The sequence below is a fragment of the Rhea pennata genome, chromosome 12 (genome assembly GCF_028389875.1).
Source record: "Rhea pennata isolate bPtePen1 chromosome 12, bPtePen1.pri, whole genome shotgun sequence".
In the NCBI taxonomy this organism is placed as follows: domain Eukaryota; kingdom Metazoa; phylum Chordata; class Aves; order Rheiformes; family Rheidae; genus Rhea; species Rhea pennata.
This window is the reverse complement of record NC_084674.1, coordinates 3,928,719-3,950,575: the sequence shown is the minus strand read 5'-3', so window position 1 is coordinate 3,950,575 and position 21,857 is coordinate 3,928,719. Positions and strand designations below refer to the sequence as shown.

Below are 21,857 nucleotides of genomic sequence, written 5' to 3'. Positions count from 1 at the left end.
GCGGCTGGCCGGGCGGCATCGCCCTGCTTCGCTTGCAAATGCAACCTCCAGACGTCTCACGACTCCCATTTTGAGTTAGGGCTTATAGTCGCCATTGGGTTGAGCTAGTCCTTTTAAGCAATTGCTTGGTAGTGAAGAAGAAGGGGAAGTGATTTCTCATGCGGATCATAAGATATGAAAAAACTGCCTCTTTTTATTAGTTAGGATTGTGTTTGCTTTTAAGCAGAAACTCGTTTTCCCACTTGAAGAAGCTCTGAAGTTGGAACTCTGCAAACTGCCCAGTTTAAGAGAAAGCGTAAGAAAATTACTATTTAATTCTGTGAAAAGAAACATTAAGAGATAACATGATAACTCATATTAGTGCGTGATAACTGCTTGACAGATCTGCACCGTGCACTGGCAGGCGATGTTGTTACTGCAGGAGTTTGAGATGGATTCCTTCCTGGAGATGTAGCAATTACAGATCGAGTCATGCATAATCTACTGAGTTACTTTTTAATCTATGATGTTATGAAATCTCATGGGCTTGTGATTACAAATGTTCACTTGGCTTCACCACATAGCTCAGCGTTACACCGTGTAGAGGTTTGTATCTCATAAAATTGCGGCCTAGCTATAAAATGCAACTCTCAAGGAGCAAGCTGGTGGTGTTGACGGAGTGTGGATGAGACCAGTGGGGTTCCAGAAACGCCTTCTAAGGCTCTGAGCTGCACACACTCATGCTCGCTGCTGCCGACCGTCTTCCTTGCGGCAGCTGTTGCTTCCCCGCCTGCGGTTCGCTTTCCCGCGCGAGACGGCCACGCTGCACGCGCCGCGTCCCCGGGCTGCGCAGCGTCCTCCCCGCGAGGACCAGAGCGCCGCAGGCAGCGGGAGGCAGCCCGACCGACAGCTGTCTTTTGCCTTTTGCAGTTCAGGATTAGTAAAACCTTTCCTGGGAAACCTCTCCAAATGGATCACGTGCAGGCTGGTGGCCGTACGCCACGCCGTGACCCCCTCTGCTCGGTCACCGTGGCCGGTTTGTGTTGGAGCACGTTTGGCACTGCCGTTCCTAGGGTTTAGCCAGTCCGGCGGGGCTCAGGAACGATCAGCTGCGCTGCGTGCCAGGCTGGATACTTGCTGAAGATCTGGGTTGTCCCTCTGGAGAAGGAGAAGCCTTGCTGTAAAAAACAGCCAGCTCCTGACACGCTTCTTCCTGGCCTGGGCTCGGCGGGAGCAGCCACCAAGCAGGTTTTGCAGCCAGGGAGATCCACTCCCAAACACTTGGGATGCCCAAACTTGCCCCGGATTAGGGAGGATTAAAGCATTTGTTGAAAACACTGATTTTCCTGAATGTGTCACCGCTGTGAAAGCGGTATTCCTCGTACCTGACAGATTCACGTGAGCCTGCTTTAAGCATTAGACAAGCTGTGAATGAAAACAAGATTTACTCTAATAAAGAAAAATGTTGCAAAATTGGAAACACTGTTACAAAATAAGGAAAGAGAAACTTAAAATTTACTTGGGACAACTTTGCTAAGTTGTTTGCTGGGCATTAGCTGTGAGCGAGGCAGCTCAGCTGTGTTTATTCCAGTGCTTCCAGCTTGATGGTGTGCAGATTTGGGCAAAGGCAGCTAGAGATGGGAATCTATTCATAGATTTCTGTCTCTTCCTTATTTTTTTTCATTTTCTGGCTGCTACTGTATGTAAAAGGTGTTTCATGGCCCTCAAGCCCTCCCTGATTTCTGTACTGCTTTGGAGGACCTGTTGATTTGCCACTTAGCGTGTTTCCTTGGCATCTAAGAGCCTGCTAATGGGATACTTTTAGCTTTATTTGAGAGTCTCGTACGTTTATTTGAGATTGAATGTGCTTGAGGAAAGTAGAGGGATTCTGGATTCTACCCTGTCTTAGTGCTCTCTGGAAACACGGTGAAAACCACGTAAGTCATGCTAATAAATGAAACAAGAAGCTTTTTTTTAGAGGTGCGTAGTGGAGGGGGACTTCACCTCAAAGGAGACAGCTGGGGGTAGGTTAGAGCGAGTGAGGGAGGGCCGTGTCCTCTCGTGCGGGTGTGCTGTCGTAGCTGAGTAACGCAGCATGGTGCTGTCTGTCTCAGTGTTTCCCATTTTCTCTCTCTCTCACCCCGTGCTGGTGCGTGCAGCTCGCAGCGCTCCCCCGGCCCAGCTCCTGCTCTCCCGTTTCTGCAGGAATCGGCACCACAAGTGTCTGTGCCGGCCATCGAAACAACCATCTGAGATCAAAAAAGTGTTTTTTGTTTTTTGTTTTTTTCTTTTTTTTCCATCTACTTCTTTTGCCTCTGCTCAAACTGGGTCTCACGCCCTGCTCGTGCCCGTGTTTGAGTGGCAGCGACGTGCAGCTGACCCTGGCAGCGCCGAGAAGCACGCGGAGCCTCCCGGGGCTTTTCTGTGCTTGGCCCTACCAAGAAGCTGGCTTCTTGCTGCCTAAGAAAGAGCCAAGTGGGTCAGTTCAGGTTGGACAGAACCTACTTGAAATCTGTATTTCTCGAGAATTCATCTGCTCTTGTTCATTCATGTTGCGATATTCATCTCCATTTCTGCCCCGTATGCAAACCTAGCTAGTTTCTGTTGTGACTTAATGTTATTTCCCTTGTCTACTTCACGTTTTCTAGTTTTGGAGAAAGAGAGAAGAGGAGGAAAAAGCCTATGTTTTACTTTGTGAAGTGCTCTGTCAATTTACAAAGCCCTGAAAGAAATGCACAGTACTTATTACTCAAGTCTAATTATTTAAATGACATCATTTAATAATGATTATATCCCAGCAAGTTTTGTTTCTTTTCCTTATTTTTGGCAGATCTTTTTGCTAGCGCAATGTGTATCGTTATTAATTTCTGTGGAGACATTGCATCATTTTGGAGGCCTGGAATGCAAGAGCCCTTTAAGGCAAGGACAGAGAGTGCTTAACAGGCCTGTTATTTTTACAAGAACAAATTTTGTCCACAAGGATAGTAGGAAAGGAGAGAGAACTCACACAGCAGCAAATATTTAATTAAAAGAGCTTCTTGTTGTGGCAGCAGCTGCTTAAACACAGATCCGTCTTTTAAATAACTTCAGATAAATAAAAGGAGAAAAGCGGGAGTGGAGGGAAAAGCTCAAAGGGCATGTGCTGTAATTGTGAGATAGATTTCCATTTTTACATTGCAAGGTCTTTAGTGCAGCAATTAGCTCCTTCTTGGCCTGCTTGGGGCACCAGAGTTCTCTGGGGGTTTTATGCTGCTGCCAAAACGGAGAGACTAGCGTGTCAAGGAAGTCGATACGTCACCTGCCAGCTCCTGCTACCCTTGTTTTAGATGTACCAGGTCTAACGATGAAGGTTCCCATTGGCTTTTATGCAAAATGAAGTAAAATAGAATTTGATAAGGGCAAGATTTGTTCCTTTCCAGTATTCATTGACTGAACTGCAGACAATCCTCCTCCCCAGTGCAGAAGCTCTGCTTGGGGCCTAGAGCTGTTTTGGCTTCTTGTCCTCATGACAAGGACCTGTGGGCGGTTTTCCCTCATTTAATGCCAGTTGGTGCTCTCCCAGTTCTGTTTAGTTTCTTGACCTGATGCACTGTGACATGGAATTCTGAAGGAATCTTTTAATGTGCTATATTATTTATAATAATAGATATAATTTATAATTATTTATAATAATGGACACCCCTGTTGAACTGGACAGGTAAGAAGAGCCTGGGGTTTAGGTGCATTTGTGAGTGCTGGGGAAAGTTGTTTGGCATGCTCAGGTTTGTAAGATGTGAAGTTGTCCAGCTTAGCATTTCCTATGGTCTAGGCACCTTTGTTAGCTTAGAGCCTAGCTACAAGGAAGCATGAAAAAGGAGAAGTCAGAGATACTTGGGAGTAAAATGTATGAGAGGTCTTGCGCAGTTCTTATCTTTTTTAATAGCAGTGTCTCCTCTCTGTGGTATTTTTAGCCATTTACTGGTTAGTGTTTCAAAGATGCAGAATCAGAGATGTGAGTTACAGGTAAGGATCAGAGGGCAATTGGGTGCAAGTTGCTCTCTGTGATGCAATACAAATCAGATTAAAAGCAGTATGACCAATAGGATGTAGGATTTCTCCAGTTTTAAAGACAGGCAAATGTAGAACAGCATTCTTAAAGCTATAAAAGCTCTGTACAAAGTAAATAATACAATTTTCATGTCTGTGATATTTAGAAAGCTTTTCCTGATGTGTATGTAATCGATCAGTACAATATGTCTGAAGACAAGCTGGCAAGGAAAAGTCACATGTGCTCTGAAGAATGCCGTGTTATGGGCTATTCTGATTTACCCTTAGAGTTCTCCGTATAGTTTTTTTTGCAACTTTAACAGATTTTAATCATTCAATGGTACTTTTCCATTCCTAATGTCTGTTTGTTGATGTACTTTAAAATTAATTTAATTTCTAGCAAAATAGTTCAGTTGTTTCCAAAAACATGATATTGGGAAAATATGGTGTGTGTGTTTGGCATTTGTACCGCCATCTCATGGGGAAACAGTAGTAACTCCATGTTTTGGAACAAGGACTTGACATTTGGCACTGTAGTTGACAGATGCATGTGCTTCACTGTTCCCATGGAAAGCAAACCACCAAAAGTAAAGAAAAGGGAAAAGTAATGAAGAATCAATAGCTTTAAAGCATATCTGAAGGTTTTATATTCACTGAACGTGCTTCAGCTGAGGCAGTAGTAGCTGAGCAAACTCGCTTTCCGTTCCATAACTGCTGGGGGCGGGAATGGAAAGCCGAAGACTGTTGAATTTGTTGCCTGAGTGCTGCATATCTCAGGTAGCAATGCATCGTCCAGGCACCCCAGCATTGGCTTTGCCATGCACATGGAGAAAGATGCACAGTGTGTGCAAGGTAAGTGCTTCCCAGAAGCATTACATGCATTCTGCGTACGCTACGAGCGATTGGTCCAGGCACAGGATGCAACCATGAATTCCAAATATTGGGCAAATAACCAGGCTCTGTCCTTCTGGTCAGGCAAAATGTTGAGGTAGAACAAGAGACGGAGTCATGGGAAAGTCGGGGATGGACCTTCCTGGTGTCTCTGCACTCTGGATGGCATCTTCACGAGACAAGTAAAAGGTGTTGCAAGGAGGCAGGAGTGAAATGCTCACTGTTTTAGCTGAGGGAAGGATAAGGAGTGTTCGGCTTAAATAAAGGGAGATTTAAATAAAGCAGCTGAAAGCTGCTTTGTAACGTTAAGGATAGTGGAGTGCTGTAATAGTGTGCTTAGAAAAGTGGAATCTGCTTCAGGAGGAGCTTCAAGAGCAGTTTAGACAAATGTCTGTCCAGAATTGAGTGGGAGCGACGCAGATGTACTCTTGGCTGGCTCGACCTCCAGGTTGTTTCTGAGCTGTTCTTCTCTCCATGGTCTCAGGAGCAACTTCACTACATACCCACCAGCCAGCTGAGGGAATAGATCGAAGTCTTGCCCAATTTCCCTCAGTGCTCTTTTCTTCAGCTACTTTGTTAGTAAATAGATGTATTTCCAGGCTCCTAGATAGTCCAAATAGTATGTGCATGGTGTGTTTGCTTCCTCGTTATTCTCTGCTCAGGCACCTATTTGGAGTCAAATTGTATCCCTAAGGATCAGCCATGCCTTAGTGTGTAGTGTGTGTATGTGATTATCTCCAGTGAAATATTTTATGGGTGATCACCTGGAAATAATGCAGATTTTTTTCCATCTTTCCAGTAGTGAAAGGAATTATGAACATGGATTCAGTGCCAAGAGAAGCAAAATTACAGTCTTCCCCCCCCCCTTTTTTTTTTTTTTTTTTTTTTTTGGAACTGCTGTATGTATGTTCAATATATTTTCAGCTAACTGTCTTCAGTTTAATTGACTGATGTTTTGAATCAGTGCTCTGAAAAAGAAGACATTAAAGAGCAAAACAGCAGCAGCAGATGAAAGGCAGTTGCATCTAGAACACTGTAAATAGTAGCTTTTTCTTACAGTGGTAAAACTAGGTGAACAAACCTAGAAAAAGACTCTCCAAGTCACTAATGCATGTGCTCAGAGATATTTTTCACCTTATCAACAGCTCAGTTCCCTCAAAAGCTTTGATACAAAATGTTTCTGTTAACAGGAGCTGTTGAAACACAATGATGACCAGATACTTCGTAGTATTGTGCTGCTTAATAGAACATCTCAGACACTTCCATTAAGAGATTATGTACACTTTCCTCGTCCAAGTTGTTAGCCAAAAAGTTATTCTATCAATTTCTCATATCCCTCTGCTGGAATCATAATAGCTTCCAAAGAATATAAATGAAATAAATGGCTCGCATATGAAGGCTGAGTTTATGTGTGTGTGGGGGGGGTTCTTTAAGCTTATCATTCATTTTTTTAGCTGCCAAGTTGTTCGTGGAATAAGGAAACTAATGTAAATTCCAGGACTGTAGACTCCAGCACCTAAATCAGACACAAAAAAAGTAGAAAATGCAGAGCTAGGATGAATAATCCACTCCTCTCTCGTGCCACAGTATTTCCAATAGTGATCAGACTTACTAAGGAGTAAAGTGGCCAAATCCTGCATTTGTTACTCTAAGTAGATTTCTTTGGTACTTCTTGGGTCTTGGTAGATTGCAAATCCCATGGCAAAAACAGGCGATCCTCCTGTGTAGAGGAACCAAGCCATCCAGGGGACACGGGGCTCTGAGGAGAGGGTCTCCTTGTCCCCGCGGAGCTCCTGGGATTAGCCTAAGCGAGAAGCATATAAGGGGGTTAGGATTTATCTCACTGTGATGCGGCTGGTGTTTAACATGCATCCTTAAATGTTTTCACAATGTTTTGGTGTTTAAATCATTATATTCACTCAATTTTTTTAAAGTAATTCCTCATATCTCTGATAACATGAAAAATGTTGGAAGCATAGTAGACCTGATTTATGGGGCAATGCAAGCATTCTGAGACCCTCCATGGAGCTCGTCTCTTTTATTACACACAAGGAGGAAAAATCAGAGAAAGGCAGAAAGTCTGTGGGCTTGGTTGTGATGAACCTCGCCGTGGCGTGGCCGTGAGTCGGTGTCCGCAACTGCAGTGAGAAGCGCCCGGTGTCCCGAGGGCTCCCGCTCGCCTGCGGCCCTGTTGTACCGAGGCAGGAGAGTGACGTCGGGATGAAAGGGGATTTGCTTCAGTCTGGGCGTGAGGTTTTGCTTTACGATCTCACGTGCAGGTTTGCTCCCGTCCCGGCTCCCGTCTCGCAGCGCCTGCGGGTTCGGACCCTGTTGAGCGGCGATGTGCGCTGGGGCTGAGCTTTCCTTTCTGGGGTGCGGCAGAAACAGTCGATCCCTAATGGATCGAGTGGGAGCAAGAGCTGTTCTCTGGTGTTTGAGGGGTCATTCATTTGCAATTAAATACCTTTCCTCCCGTTTTCTCATTGTCATCGTGCCACTAACACAGGGACCTCTCGAGTAAACACACAACCCACGCTGTGAAAATCAGCGTGCAAAACGGAAACCTCATTGCTCTGCGGTGGTTTCTATCGTCCTCAAATGATTTTGCGGTGCCGGAATCGCCCCCATACCGCGAGGAGCCGTGCTCTTCAGTGGAGCGCGTCTGGCACGGGCTGCTGTAAATCCCCCCCCTCCTTCGCTACCTGCTAAAGCGCAGCCTTCCCCGGGCGGCAGAGCTGCCGCGCGCCCGGGGGCCGACGTGCCGGGTAGCGGAGCTTTCCGCCGCCCCCATTCCCAGTCGCTCAGCCCGGCTGCTGCTGTACTTGGTTTTATGCTTCGTGCTTGACCTATGAGCTGAAATGCTAACTGCTGGTGAAAATTTCAATTAATATAAAAAGTACTTTCTGCCAGAAATGTTTTAAGCTCATTTAGGAGATGCAGTATGTCAAGTAAAAAGGAAAAAAAAAAAGGAAAGAAAAAGGAAAAAAGAAAAAGCCTTACACAGTAGTTTAATTCTTACACACTGCTGTGCTTTCAGATATATCCATAAAGCTCAAATCTGTGCTGTTTTGTTACCAGCGGGGGGGTGGGGTTACTGTCACTGCATGCGTGTAGGTTTGTGATAAAGCCATTTGCACAAGAGTTCTCCTTTCCAATGCTGTCTGCTGGTGGCGGCATAATTTCTGTGATTTGTTTGCTAATGAAAAACAGATGTTTGACTCTACCTTTAAGAAAATGTGATACACAAGTACACACAGGGAAATTAGACTATTGCTATATCTGTAGATGTGCGTGTATATTTACACAAGCAATTCATGCTACAGGATGTAGTATATATTGCTAAATCACACTGGTTTATATCCAGATTTTCCCTGAAGGAGAGATTGCTGCCACAGTATGGCTGCAGGAAGGACAGAAGTTTGATTTGAAGGTACGGACTAGTTCCCGCACAAGGAAAGACCACGTCTGTGCCCGCAGACCCCAGCTCCTCTGCTGCGGGGAACCGGGCTCAGGCTGCGCAGATGGGCTGCATCCGCCCCGCGTGGACCTTCACCCGCTCTCCTCGCAGCCCCACGCGGCCTCCCCGTGGCCCTGAACTCACAGCTGTTAATTTTCTGTGTTTTCTCAGTTCTAAGTGCCTAAAATAACGAGGGCTGTTTTGTAGCTCACAAGAGGAGCATTTTTACAGCGTGCCGTAAAAGTACGTGTTGCGTGTCCTGCAGCGGTGGCTCCAAGGTACGCGAGGCCTGGCGCGCTCGGGGCTGCCTCCAGCGGCCCCGGGCCGGCCCGCAGCGCGCGGGCTGCCTGCGAGCCCCGAGCCCGGCCGCCCTGGCCTGGCGGCCAAGGAGCTTCCTCGCAGGAAGGGCGGCCGGAGGCGCGGGACCTGAGACCGAGCCGGGCGCTGCCTTGCCGGACCGTAGGCGCGTGCTGGCTTTGACGCGCTTCGGTTTGGTGAGGGGACTGCAAAGGGCGATGCGGAGAACTCTGCAATCGTATGGAGAGCGGTAAGAGCAGGCGAAGAGCCAAAGAGCCTACTGGGCAGCAAGACTAAGACAAACCTTCTTTATCTCGGGTGATGGAGGCCAAAATACATGTCATCAATTAAAAAAAATTTTTTTGCTTAAATTTATGGAAGATAGGTCTGTTGATAACTGCTATGGACAAAAGTTTAGATGCAACACGTCTCAGAAAGCTATTTGGAGCGGGGAGGGTGGAAAGCAGGAGCAGGCTCGTTGTGTGCTCTGCGTCTCGCCGCGCGGTCGCCTGCCGCCGCGGCCGGGCGGGCTGCGCCGGTGCAGCGCTCGCGGGGCCTGCTCTAGCCTTTGCGGTAAAGCACCCTTGTTTGGAGGCTTACAGTTATTCACATATCTGAAAACATAACTGTAGAATTTGGCTGCGGAGTGTTGTACGTTTATATGGTCTTAATAATTGAAATAACCGCCTCAACCGTGATGCTGGTTTACTTCAGCCGAGCTTAATGGCGTGTTTGCAGTAAAGACTGTGTTGTTCACATTTATTTCCTTGGGTGTGACAAAGCTAAACCAGGTAGTGATTTCCACGTATTTGTTATTTGTTTGAAAGGCACAGGTTATTGTTAATAGTGTTAAATGAGTATGTTTTCATGAATGGATTTTTTTTTAATATTGCAAGTGCTGCTTAGAGGGGGTTTTGTGCTTTACAGCTAAGCCCTGCTGATGGGAGTTGGCAAATTGGTGATGTTTCTGATCCATGTGTTTGTGGGTGCTGTTTTTTGAGTAGATTTCCATTATAAATACTGACAGTTGTAAATGTGAACAGTAGGTGTGTAATTTGTATTAAGTTGGTTGTGTTATCAAATGTTCCAGCTCTTAAGCTTGCTCACACACGTTGTCACAGAAAGCAAATACGGAAATTGGGATTTCCACTTACGTGTTTGACTTGACGTTTACAAATGATCCTCTGCAGGGTTAAGTCAAGTCCAGTCAGTGATAGACGGGTCGAGCAGATAGAGGAAATGAGCACTGACAGATTATTTATTAAGTTTTAATAGCATAGGTTGCCAGAGCCATTGCTCAGTACCGCAGGTTTTTTTTTAAAAAAACCAAACTCTTACTTTCTCAGAAGGAGCTAAACTTGGAGCAGGTTGGAAGGCATAAGGAAATAGAGAGGGGAAAAAAGAAAGTCTCAGATAACCTAGGATGTTTGAAGGGTATTGGTGAAGCTACCATAGGGGGTCCCATTTTATGAGGAAAACACGATGAGCCCTGGTGCTTTCCCAGCAAGTACCTCTGGCCACTGCAAAGGAGGCTCTGCGTTGTCAAATATCTCTAGGCTCCTACCGGCGAGGAGATTGTTTGTGCTGGTTAGAAGCCACGTTGCTTCAGTTTTCAATCTCCATGTGGGTAACAGGCGTGTAGGGCTGTAAGAAATACAGTCCTCATATTGTGTGATTTAGTCGTAAGTGTTAGTGTTTTGTAAGACATACAAAACAAATCAAATCTGTCGTGTGCTGTGCCGTTTTACAGGCAGAATGATGACCAAGAGAAATTATTAAGCATTTCTAGCTAGCTTTTGGATAGTTTGAGACCATAGTTTGCAATACACTGAGATTGCAGCAGGATTGGATTTTAGGATTTTGTTGGATGAAGAGATTAAAATACGCAGTGACATGTCAGCAATGTGCCTAAACATGGTCTACAGTTAAAATGCATTCTCGTTTTCCTTTCAGCCATGTGAGACATGGTGGAGCTTGGAAAGTTTCACGTACAGTCTGCTCAGTGCTGGTTCTCCTCAGGTGAGGAGTGAAATAAGGAACCAGCCAACAGATCTCTGAAGGTTACACTGGCTATACCAAACTATCTATGAATACTGGACTGACTTTTAATCCTGTCTTTAGTCCACTAATAACTGAGAAAAGCATTTGCACGAAGGGATAGCGCCCGCTGGACACGTTCTCCCCTGGTCACGCACTCTGAGGAGCAGGTTCTCAGAGTGCAATACCCTCTCCAGCTTCCACTGAACTCGTGGAGGACATAGCTGACTTTCCACGTGATCACCGCGAACGCTCAAGCTGAGACATCGGTCACAGCTGGGCAACAGCAGATCCCAGTCTTGGGGACAGGCTCAGGCCATCACCATTTTTCTCTGCCCCCCTGGTGAGCTCGCGTCTGGTGGAGGACGCCCTGCCCGGCCCGTGTCTGACTTTTCCTCTTCAGTGGTTGAAACCAGACCCTGATCAAGCAGGGATTTGGGAGCCCAACCTTTCCTTAAAACCTTGTCCAAGGGCAAATAATTGTATTACTTACCCTGGTTATTGCGTCAGATGTTTTACTGCTGTGTATGCTATAGTAAAACATTTCACAGCCTTACCTATCTCCTTATTCTTTATCTTCATTTAGTTAAATTTTAGAATTTTTTGTGTCTGAGAGAGTTAAAGACTGGTAGATTACAAAATTGGGAAGGCATAATAGTTGGAATGAAATCATATGGAATGGATAGATTTTGTAAAATAATGTTCAAAAGTTGTTTGTGTAACTGCTGAAAACCTTACCTTATGTGTGCTGTTCAATGATGTTTTTAAGGTGTTTGGTAATAAGTCATACACAGATTCCTCTCATTAAACCTCCCAAGAGTGAAGTTGCATTTAAAATAAAATCTTCCTATTTATATGCTACATTCTAGTAACTGCTTTGGAAATACTTCACCATGGAAGGAAGAACATCTTTCTGATTATAGATGATTATTTTAATCACCTCCAGCATTTACATCACGGACTGCTTTTCTGAGAAATAACAATATCCAAAAATAGGCAATTGGGATAGAGTCAAATGAAGGTTATCTTTTCCCTGATACTGACACTGGAATGTCAGAAAGCTTTTAGAGGAAAAGCTATATCTGCCATTGACACCTGGAATAAAATGATGAGTCCTTGCGACTATTCCCTCTTCTCTTTTCCAAACATAGGAATGACTACGCACATGCACTTGGAGGGGGGAGGAGGATATAGCTGCATAAGTACTGTAGCTGTAGCATTACATTTAAGACTTCGCTAGCCTAAATATCAATCTTTCTTAGCTGATTAGTGAAGTAGGGAGCTGGTCCTACTCCCGGCATGGAAAAGCACAGAGCCAATTACTGTAGCACGCGCTCCGAGACTGTTGTCGAAGGTCCCAGAAGACTGAAGCCTCTGCTATGGAAAGTGCGGTGGGATGTTTCATCCCACGTGGCACGTTGAACACTTTGCCTTGCCTCATACATTTTAGTTTTTGTTGCTTTGCTAGAAGGGTCTGCAGCAGAGGGGAGAAACAGGCCTGTTGGCTGCTTGCAGGAGAGATTCGCTTTCTGCAGGAAAGTCCCTGTCATCGTAGCTGCCATCTACATGTGTCCCCTGAGCCGGGGCACCAGCTCTAAGCAGCGAGCCTGGAAATAAGGAAAGCAAAGCTTGCCCATTGCCTTCAGCTGGGTCCCGGTTCTCCTCCGGCCACGGGCCCTGCCCAGGACGGAGGCGGCCGTGCTCGGAGGGTAACCGGTGTGTTTTGATGCGCAGCACAGGTCAGTGAGACAGCAGATCAAATGTCAGTGCGGAGTTCAGGGAGGCAAATTGCCGCGTGTGGATGGATGATGTGGAGCCCAGGGCCGCCTTAACAAAAAGAGCATTGGCTGCCGCGGGGAGCAGGGGGCAGGCGGGGAGGGGGCTTGGAAGGTGTGTTTGTGGAGAAGGAGAATGCAGAGGGATCGTTTAAGCTCTTACCAGGTATAATTCAAGCGCTGTATCTGCCAGGGCTGGCGGGGCTTCAGTGGTGCTTTGGATGATGGAGGGTGCTGCATCCAAAGCGATGGGGGATCACAGAGAAAATTCCTTGCAACGTACAGGATAATTAAATAACCAAATTTTCATTTCTCATACCAGGAAGCATTTTTCTTTCCAGAGTTTTGTTCTGTTATTCCAGAACTAGGGCCATCCCAAAGGCTGCAGTTTCTAATTACCACTAGCTTTTATTTAACAGTCTTGTAGCGTATACGTCACTGATGAACTAAATCTGAATGTAGCTAATGAAAAGGTCAACTCTGACCTTACCAATCCTAACCTCTGGCAGTGCAGTACTTTCATCCATATTTGGGCTGTAGAGACCTCAGGGCCTGAACCTCGCATATTTTAAGAGGAAACAGAAAAGCTGAGATGGATGCTGTATTCCATAGCTCAGTATAGTTCTGGGATTTGGGGCTGTCATCCTGCTACTATTTATGAGCAATTTTAATACAATAATTACATATAGTGAAAATTGCTCACCAGATTTATAAGATAAATGGAAATTTAATATTTTCTCTGGTTTTGTTGTCCAATTTCGATTACGTGCTTCTGGAAGCAGTAGTTTACAGCAGAAGAATCTGGAACTATTTTGCTTCCTAGTGATACTGAGATTTTGAAGGATTTGCTCACTGTAAGTAAGAGGCAGCTCATTAAACAAATGAGTTGTCCTTAGAGAGATCAGTATTGACTATTAACTGAACGGCACAGTAAGTAATGAATTGCAGGTAAGGAACTGCAGATAAGTATTTGCAGTAACTTCAAATTACCTGACGTAAGCCTGAAGCTCGGGAGAGGGAACATATGGATAGAATGGGGCGAGGATCTGGCGGCAGCGCGACCGCAACCTGCCCGCAGCCGCCAAGTTCTTGTGCAGCTGCATCATTCATTTTTCTAAATTATTTAGATAGTTAAAATGCCCTTTTACTAGGAGCTGGGAGTGAGAACCTCTGTTTGGAGAGAAATCGTTGGAAGAGAGAGACGCGTGAAGTTTGGCTGTGCGGCTGCGGCTCGGGGCGGGCTGGTGGGGTGCCTGCAGGACGTCTGTACGGCTCCTCGGGGAAGGGGCTGGGGCTCGCTCGGGTGCTTGACATGGGAAGGCTGCCGCCGATTGAGTCGGGGTGCTCGGGGCCGCCGCTGCGCCTGCAGCGGTGGGGACCCCTTGACCACGTCAGCGCTGTAGAAATCGCAGCCGGAGCATGCAGGGGGGAAGCTTATCTGGCCAGGTGGTTGTCACTGTGCAAGTACCGCCGCAAAGACACCGTTGCCTAGGTCGCTGCACCCTGCGGTTGTACCTCCCGAGAGCAGTGACAGGGGTCGCGAGCAGCGGCTGTAAGATTTTGAGTTTGCCTTCGGAAGTATCCGGCAGCTGTGCGGAAGTGCAGCGCCAGCAGTGCCGAAGCGCTCGCCGTGCCCGTGCTGCTGCCGCTGCTGCTGCTGCTGCTGCTGCTGCTGCTGCCGCTGCTGCCACTGCCGCTGCTGCTGAGCCCCACGTTAGTTTTGGTAACGGGGGAAAGCGCGAGAGCGCTCGGCGGGCCAGCTCAGGACAGCGGTCTGCGGAGACGAGCCGTGCCGTACCACGCGGTAAAGGATATCCTTTATCCAGTACGTCTCTTTTCTCCTTTACGCCCCTTTATTTTAAAAAAATATGAGCGTGTTAGTGAATTTCATAAAGGAATCAACCTCTTTTATTATTTTTCTTGAATTTAACCTGAAACTATATCATGTTTTGAAACGTTCACATAAAAAGAAGCTTCTTTGCCTGCCTGTTCAGGCAGCCATCTGCAAGCAGCAACACTGACTTTTATGAGCCTAAGTTGCAATCGTGGTTTGCTTTCAGAGCATCTGTGTTACCATAAATGGCACAGATAGGTCTGGAACTTACCTTCTGCAAGTACGAGGCTGGGAGATCAGGAGTAGCCAGTGGTGCGTTCCCAGCAGGCGGGCACCACCGGGTGCCTGCTGCCTGGGCGGGTACCTGTGCGGCTGTCGATCCTGTGTACGCTGCAAGCGGTGACACAGTGAGGAATTACGGATTTTACCGGACCGAGTTTTGGAAAGGTGTCTTACTCAGAAGTTAGGGCTGGGAGAAATTAAACAGTGAAAAGACCTACTGCCTCCAGGGCAGAAGTTATTAACGTGGCTGAGTACTGCCTCGTTCGTACGCCGTCTTTGCCTCGGTGAGTGCGAGCGAGCTGGCAGTGCCCGGCCGTCCTGAGCCCTGGCTGGCGTGTGGCACTGGCTTCCCTGGGCTGCCTAAGGGCGTAAGCAGATTAGACGACGTCTTCCACCGAAGAGCGCTCGGTGCCTAAGAGACTTACAAGACATCTGGTTTTTAGCCTCATTTCTAAATAAATGAGGCTTATGTGATTATACTGTCTATTGTCCCCTTGCTGGCCGGTTTCAATCTCGACCCAGGGATTTTGGTCTCAAAGATGTTAACCTCCAGTAAATTTTCATGAACTGGTGACCAGGTACCCAAAAGATACCCCAGTAAGGCCTTCAGGAGAAAGGGCCGCTGCTCCTGGTCTCACAGTGTTAACACAACGGGAACACGATGCATAAAAGGGAAATCTCTGCCTGGAACTTGCACTTTGCTGAGGTCCAGCAAATCCAGCTGTCAGGAGCAAAACCCTCACGGACTGGGCTGTGCCACTTGCATTACTCACGGCGTAAGTTGCTTCTGCAACAAGTTCCAACTGGCTGTGCTTAGCAAGGACGCACGTTTCCCACCGCGCCGCCCGCGTCCTGCGAGGCTTTGAGGCAGAACTGCCCCTCCTGCCTGCTCCCAGCAAACCAACCGCGCTCCCTTATCCAGGGATTGATTTTTCTGAGCTGTGGATTAACCGAGCGGTGTGTGCAAAGAGACAAGGTCTGCGCAGGCTGGGCTTAGCCTGGAAGTGTGTCACCAGGTTCGCGTAGCTCTGCCTTTGCACTTGGTGGCTTGAATCCGAGCTAGTCGGAGGAGATGCTGCCCTGTGGCAGCCAGCTGCAGAGCCCTGCAGCTCGTCTGCCGCGGAGCAGGGGACCTGCCCAGGGGCTTTGGACATACTTAACCTGAAATATTTGGCAACTAACTGCTGTTATTTCCACTGCTGGTGATGTTGGGTCTTTACCTGCAGCATGAGTAGCCTATCTTGAAAATTGCTCTTGCAAAATAATCTTGACAACTAAATTCTACTGAGAATACTGTCCTATAAATACTTCATGTTAGTAGATACTCAGGTACAAAAACGTATCCTATGCTAGTTAATATGTCAGAGAGATACTGCAAATGATGATGAGAACTCAAATCCTCTGTGTGCCCACATCTGTAGAATTCTCTCTCCTTTACTCCTCCGTGAGTTGCAGTTAAATGCTCATTAGAGCTGAGATTTTTCTCCTTTTGGCAGACTACTGACATTTTTGCCTTGTAATGGAGAACCTAAGGATGTATAATGGGTTGTGTAAAACCTGCATGCAGTAGTCCTGTGATTACAGAAGAAAAGCAAAGGTTTCATGTTCTTGTCCTTATTAATGAACTAAATTGGATTAAATGTCCTTTTTTAAACAGAAATGAAAGATAAAAGACATATGAGATTTATGATAGGGTCATTAGTGTACCAAATTTCTCTCATTAGATCTGTTGCGTCGCTTTCCAACTTGCATAGCTCTCATTAGGAAAATTTATGAACTGGAATGATTACAAACATACCATATTTTGAATCACCCCTGGGTTTAAATGCAAAGCAAAAAGTAATTATATTTCTGTGGTATAACTGATTTGTACTTTGTACCTATGTGTGCATGTATTTCTTTTGTTGCAGATTTAATACAGGACCTTCCAAAAGCCAGAGGGTGGGGGGAGAGAAGAGGAAATTGTACCACTTAGTGCAATTTGCAATTCAGCTGCAAATCCTGACGTGTGCCTTTAATTTATTTTAATCTTACCAGAGCCAAATTAATAATGCACACTAATATGGCTGTATCTTCTCCTTACTAGGCTTGCAAGTTCACATCCTTGCAACTGATTTGAACTGACAGTGAGAGGAGGAAGCATACGGTATCATTCATTCTGCTTGGGCTCCTTGTTTACGGAAGAGTGATGGAGATGCTATTAAGCACCAAAAGGATCACCATATGCCTGTTATTCTTTGTATTGAGTCTGGCAGCAGCTATTGAAATACCATTATCAGGTGAGTTGTAGCTGTTTACTGAACAATTTGCTCTGTTTTTTTTTCTGTTTGGTTGGAGGTTCTTTAACCTTTCCCTGAAGAAGAAAATATTAAATCCTAGTTTCAGTTGTTCCAGTTTGAATTTAATTCTGCCAGAACATGGCCTTTGGGAAATTCGAGTGTGATGAAAATGTAAGTTGCTTTCTTTGGACCCGTTTAAATGCAGCAGTAAACTTGTCTAATGGCATATATCTGATGTCTGAGATCTAACATGTTGCTTAGCTCAGAGGCTTCAGTTTGGTCCTTCCCATAAATACCTTTTTTTGTCTTTGAATCTCCCTGAAGCTTATTTGACATACACACACCCTTACTCACTTGCCTTCCAACCTGTGTTTCAGTTTGAAACAGGAGCAGGTGTGTGTCTTAGGGAGTACATTAGTCCCAAGAGAAGTATTTCCTGTGACTTATATACCACCCTGGGGAGCATCTACTTCATCCACTTCTGGCTATGATGCATTCAAACTGCCTATTTTACATGGTTGGTGTGTCTTCAGTACATGTGTAAATTATGGGATGAGCCTCCTACGGGACAATGCAATGAAAGTCAGTGGACCCCGTTGCCTGGAGTACAGCCCATGCCTCCCAAGCCTTGCATTTTTCAAACATAAATAGACCAGAAGGATTACAGTCCAGAGTTTGCCTTGGGGGGAAAAAGCAAAAACAAGCAAACAAATTAAAAACACTCAATAATATAGTTTTTTCAATGAATTATGCAGGCAAAAAAAAAAGGGGGGGGGGGGAAGGAAAGAAGAAATCTAGACTCTGCAGGAGTTTGGGTGCTGTAGCCACAAGCTGTGGCAGTCCTGTATGCAGGCCGGTTCTAATCTGAGTAGGTCAGTGGCCAGTTTCAGAGCATCGTGTGCATCTTGTCACGAACAGTTAGAGCTCTGGTGTCTGTCAGGCTTCCCGGCTGCGAAGGAGAAGAGTACCAGGTAGGCTTGTAGCATGTTCTTTTAAAGCTATCCAAATCTGTTTGCCAGCATTTGGAAGTGGAAGTTCTTCGGAGGTAGGTGCTGCAGTGGCTTCTTGTGCTTAAATAGAGCAAAAGTGGATCTCTAAACTGTGACGTGCAGGACAAACTGGGCAGATACTGTTTTTAAGCACCTACTCAGAGGAACCGTCTAGCCATTTATATCCTTTAATGAAGCATTTTATATTTTAATAAAAAGGAATTATGTCTGATCAGTGAAGCTGGTGGGCTTGGAAGTGTTTAACAGAGGTACAAGGGGTTTGAGACTGTATGGTATGGTGAGATACCACATTTTGCTCGAGCTTTGAGCTTCCTGGACTTAAAAGAGAAAGCAAAGAACATGTTAATTTTCTTCGTGGCTGTTTCTAACAATGCGATGATCCTATTATCTATCCCCACTTACACCGCAGGGTGCGTTCCCGATCGTGCCTCTCTATTGCATGGACTTTCTCAACACTTTAATTCCCTTAGAAAGAAAGTTAGAGAAACATCATTGCATAACTCTATGATTGGTAATGTTTTTTCTCATGCTGTACCCTGGAGTGTGTATTAAGTCATCTATGTAATCCACGGATTTACTGGTAATTTTTTTCTAGTATGGGAATAGCAGTTTGCTGCTGGGGGGGGGGGTGCTTGTGAACATGTCTGTTAAAAAGCCAGTTGTTACTAACTGCCTAATTTCAGCAGCCCACACAAACATGAGGCAGGTCAGTCCTGTGACAACTAAGATGTTCGTGCCTGTGTTGGATTATTTAAGTGGGATATTTTTGTGTGGAGCCCTACCTCATCATTTCTGGCTGCGATAAAAAGTTTTTGTAGTATTAAAGCCCCAGGCATTTGAGTTGCTGTGTTTATAAATAAATACCTGGCATGCTCCAGGAACTGCATCGCCAGGCATATAGCTGTTCATTGATATCCACATTTTGCATGTACTTAAGTCATCTGAAGAAGTTCCCCCTGCTTGTCTTATTTATAGAGAGGATAAAAGTGGTTATTTAGTATTTCAGTATTTAGACTAAAAGGTTAAAACAAATACAGTATCACAGTTGTCAAATTGCAGAACTGTTTTGTAGTTGAAATGCAGACTCCCATCTGCAGGGCTTTGTGGATGACTGTGGTGTCTTCTGAGGCTCTGTCAGCTGGGGAGAAGGATGTGGCAGGCCGCAGGAACACTAAGTTTGGGGCAACCTGTAAGATACTTCCTGCTGTCATGCTGCAGGAACATGCTACAGCGTCTTCCCGTGTGCCTGCATAGAGCAGAACAGATCTGAGGTGGCTCCGGCTCCCCAGGCTTGTGGGGGGGGACAGGTCTGTGCTCCAGGCCAAGCACAGTGTCCACATTGCTTGCAGGCAGAAGCTGAGCTGTGGGTGGGGGCTGAACTCAGGAGCGAACATGAACGTATGATGCTGCAGCATGGGGCCAAATGCTTCTCAGACCAGGACAGATGGGGCTTGGTGAGCAGTTAATGAAGCTTGGGTCACCTCTAGGTTAAAATAATCTGGGCTAGCACCTAGCAGATGAAAAGTGTGTTGAGCAGCAAAAGTTGCTGTGGGTTAGAGTATCTGCAGGCCTGCTCGTCAGCTTGCTGAGTGGACGAGACCCAAGTGCCTTTGCTGTGGGTTGGATCAAGTTTGGGTGAGCAGCAGTGAAAGGGAGGACGATGAGGAGGAATTTCTTCACCGTGAGAGTGACGGAGCACTGGACCAGGTTGCCCAGAGAGGTTCTGGAGTCTCCTTCTCTGGAGATCTTCAAGGCCCGCCTGGATGCAACCCTGTCTAACACGCTGTAGGTGACCTTGCTGAGCAGGCAGGTTGGACTAGATGATCTCCAGAGGTCCCTGCCAACCTTACTGATTCTATGATTCTATGAGGGGGGCGACTGGGTAACTGCATCCTGCCGAAGCCTTTCCTCTCTCTGCTGAAGTGATGCAGACTGGGCTATCAAGCCTTCCTCTTGGTGCTCAGGCAATGATAGTGTTCAATTTGGAGAGCAGTAAGTGTTGTCAATGCCACAAAGATGATGAGCAGCATCTTTTTTTTTCTTTTCTTTTTTCTTTTCTTTTTTAAGGCAAGCCTCTGTTTGCAGGAGTAAAGCAATCCTCACCTTGTCCATTCTGAAGGAAGACCCTGAGCCAAGCGCTGCTTTGTTTGAGCAGCACGTTAATCCAGTCTCCTCTTTCCCCTCAGTTGCCCAGCTTCCAACAATCATGGAGCAGTCTCACACCCAGATTGCCTACCCTTTCGACGAGGACTTCACAATTAAATGTGAAGCTAGAGGAAATCCACGGCCCACGTGAGTACTGCTTTCACCCGGAGAAGCAAGCAGAACGTTGTTATTCTTTGAGGAGGAAAGCGATAGCTGATGCCCAGTAACCTGCTCATAATCTTAAGGCTAGATTAAGCTGTGTGTTTCCAGTTAGACCATTCAGCTTTTCTTGTTTGATCTTTTCCTCTCACTCCATAAACAGATATCAACATGACTTTTTCTTGTTGGGAGATGTTTCATTTTTTTTTAGCATGTGCTAAGCTCATCCAATGATTTATACGAGCGTGTCTAGGCCATGCTGCAAAAGATATGAGGTGTGTAATGGTAATCAGAGTCCCAGCTGTTCTGCCTTTTTCCACAGCAACCCTAAAAATACCAAACACATTAAACCTGGTATTCAGAGATCACATTTGCATTTTATCAGCTACCTTGTCTATACCTAATATCATCATGGCAGTGGTGGTGTTACAAATAAAAACATAAGCAGTTATTCAAATAAATATAAGGCGTTCCAAAGATAAGCATAATGTATTTTACACCAGTACAAAAGGGGAAAAGATTTTTAATGAAAATGTGATTAACAAAAATGTTATAATAGAAGGTCTCCCTATGACTTGGTGACTGTGGGTATTGTATGGGCTAAATGAATAGCTAGTTTGCTTGCCATTTTTGCTGCTTAAAACTTCTTTTTTCTCTGCAATAGAAATTAAACTTGCTTTAAAATGCAAATGTTGTTTCAATATCAAGATGATTTGACCATTTTTAAGCTGGCTCTGAGTGCAGATTTGTAGCATGTTAGCAGATTTGCTTTGTTTCACTGTTTGTCAATGGATAAATGAGAAGTTTTCCAGCTGTAGGCAGTAGAATTTTTTTCTGCCAAGAGCTTTAATTTTAATCCCAAGTGAAAAGTGAGTAAAATAAAATGAAGCATTTTTTTTAAAAAAAAGAAAATGCAGAATAGCATTTTGTTATCAGAAAGCTTTGTTTCCATGTTGAAAATTAAAGACTGAAATATCAATTTAGAGTGCATAATAAAGGTTTTAAACCCTCCCACCACCACATCTATTTCATCAGAATAAAACTAGAGGCAAAGCTAAATATTAGCCTTGCCCATGGTGTGAGATATGTGGGTGTTTCTGTGCTGTGCGCTAGCATCCGTGCTGCGTGTCAGGGCTTGGCAGAGGCAGGGCTCTCCCTGCCGTGCTCCTCGCCGGGCCGCGGCAAGGCAGGTTCCCAGCGCTGGCGAAGCCTGCGTTCATGCCAGCCCGCTCTCCTAAAACATTGGAAAGTGTTGGTTTGTGTTCCACTACATGCATGTTTTTTTCAACCATCTCTGGTTTTGAATCATTTTAGCCCAATTTCAAGTCATCTGAGATTTTCATACAGGCAAATGCCAATACTTAGATAATTGTCAAAATCACACCCCGGTGGCATCACAACTGCAAGACCAGGAGAAATGCAGTAGGGTCATCTGAATTTCTCCTCAGTTCAGCTCTGGTATTTCCCATAGTTGGTGAAAATCGATCCTGTCCATCCCTGCCAGGCAGAAGTACTCGGAAGCAGCCGACGCGTCTGGCTGTGTCTCAGACCTCTCCGTTCCCTGGCTGTGCGGCTCCTGCTTTCAGACGGACGGCATCCTTCCTTCGCTGTCCTTGCCTTGAGCTTCGTGTTCTCGTTTCATGTCACAGTCAGTTAGCCAAAAGGAGAAGGTGCAGTAGGAGAGAT

The 21,857-nt window shown here is 45.7% G+C and overlaps 1 protein-coding gene across 3 annotated transcripts in view; it reads left to right on the top strand.

The window, feature by feature from the left end:
• Positions 1 to 16,766: 16,766 nt before the first annotated feature.
• The window catches only part of CHL1 (cell adhesion molecule L1 like), a 59,581-nt gene continuing 54,490 nt past the window's right edge, over positions 16,767 to 21,857 (top strand). For all 3 annotated transcript variants that reach the window (XM_062585964.1, XM_062585965.1, XM_062585963.1), the window contains exons 1-2: positions 16,767 to 16,857; positions 20,054 to 20,159. In XM_062585964.1, the coding sequence (XP_062441948.1) occupies positions 16,767 to 16,857; positions 20,054 to 20,159 (197 nt within the window). The remainder of the gene's footprint in view (positions 16,858 to 20,053; positions 20,160 to 21,857) is intronic.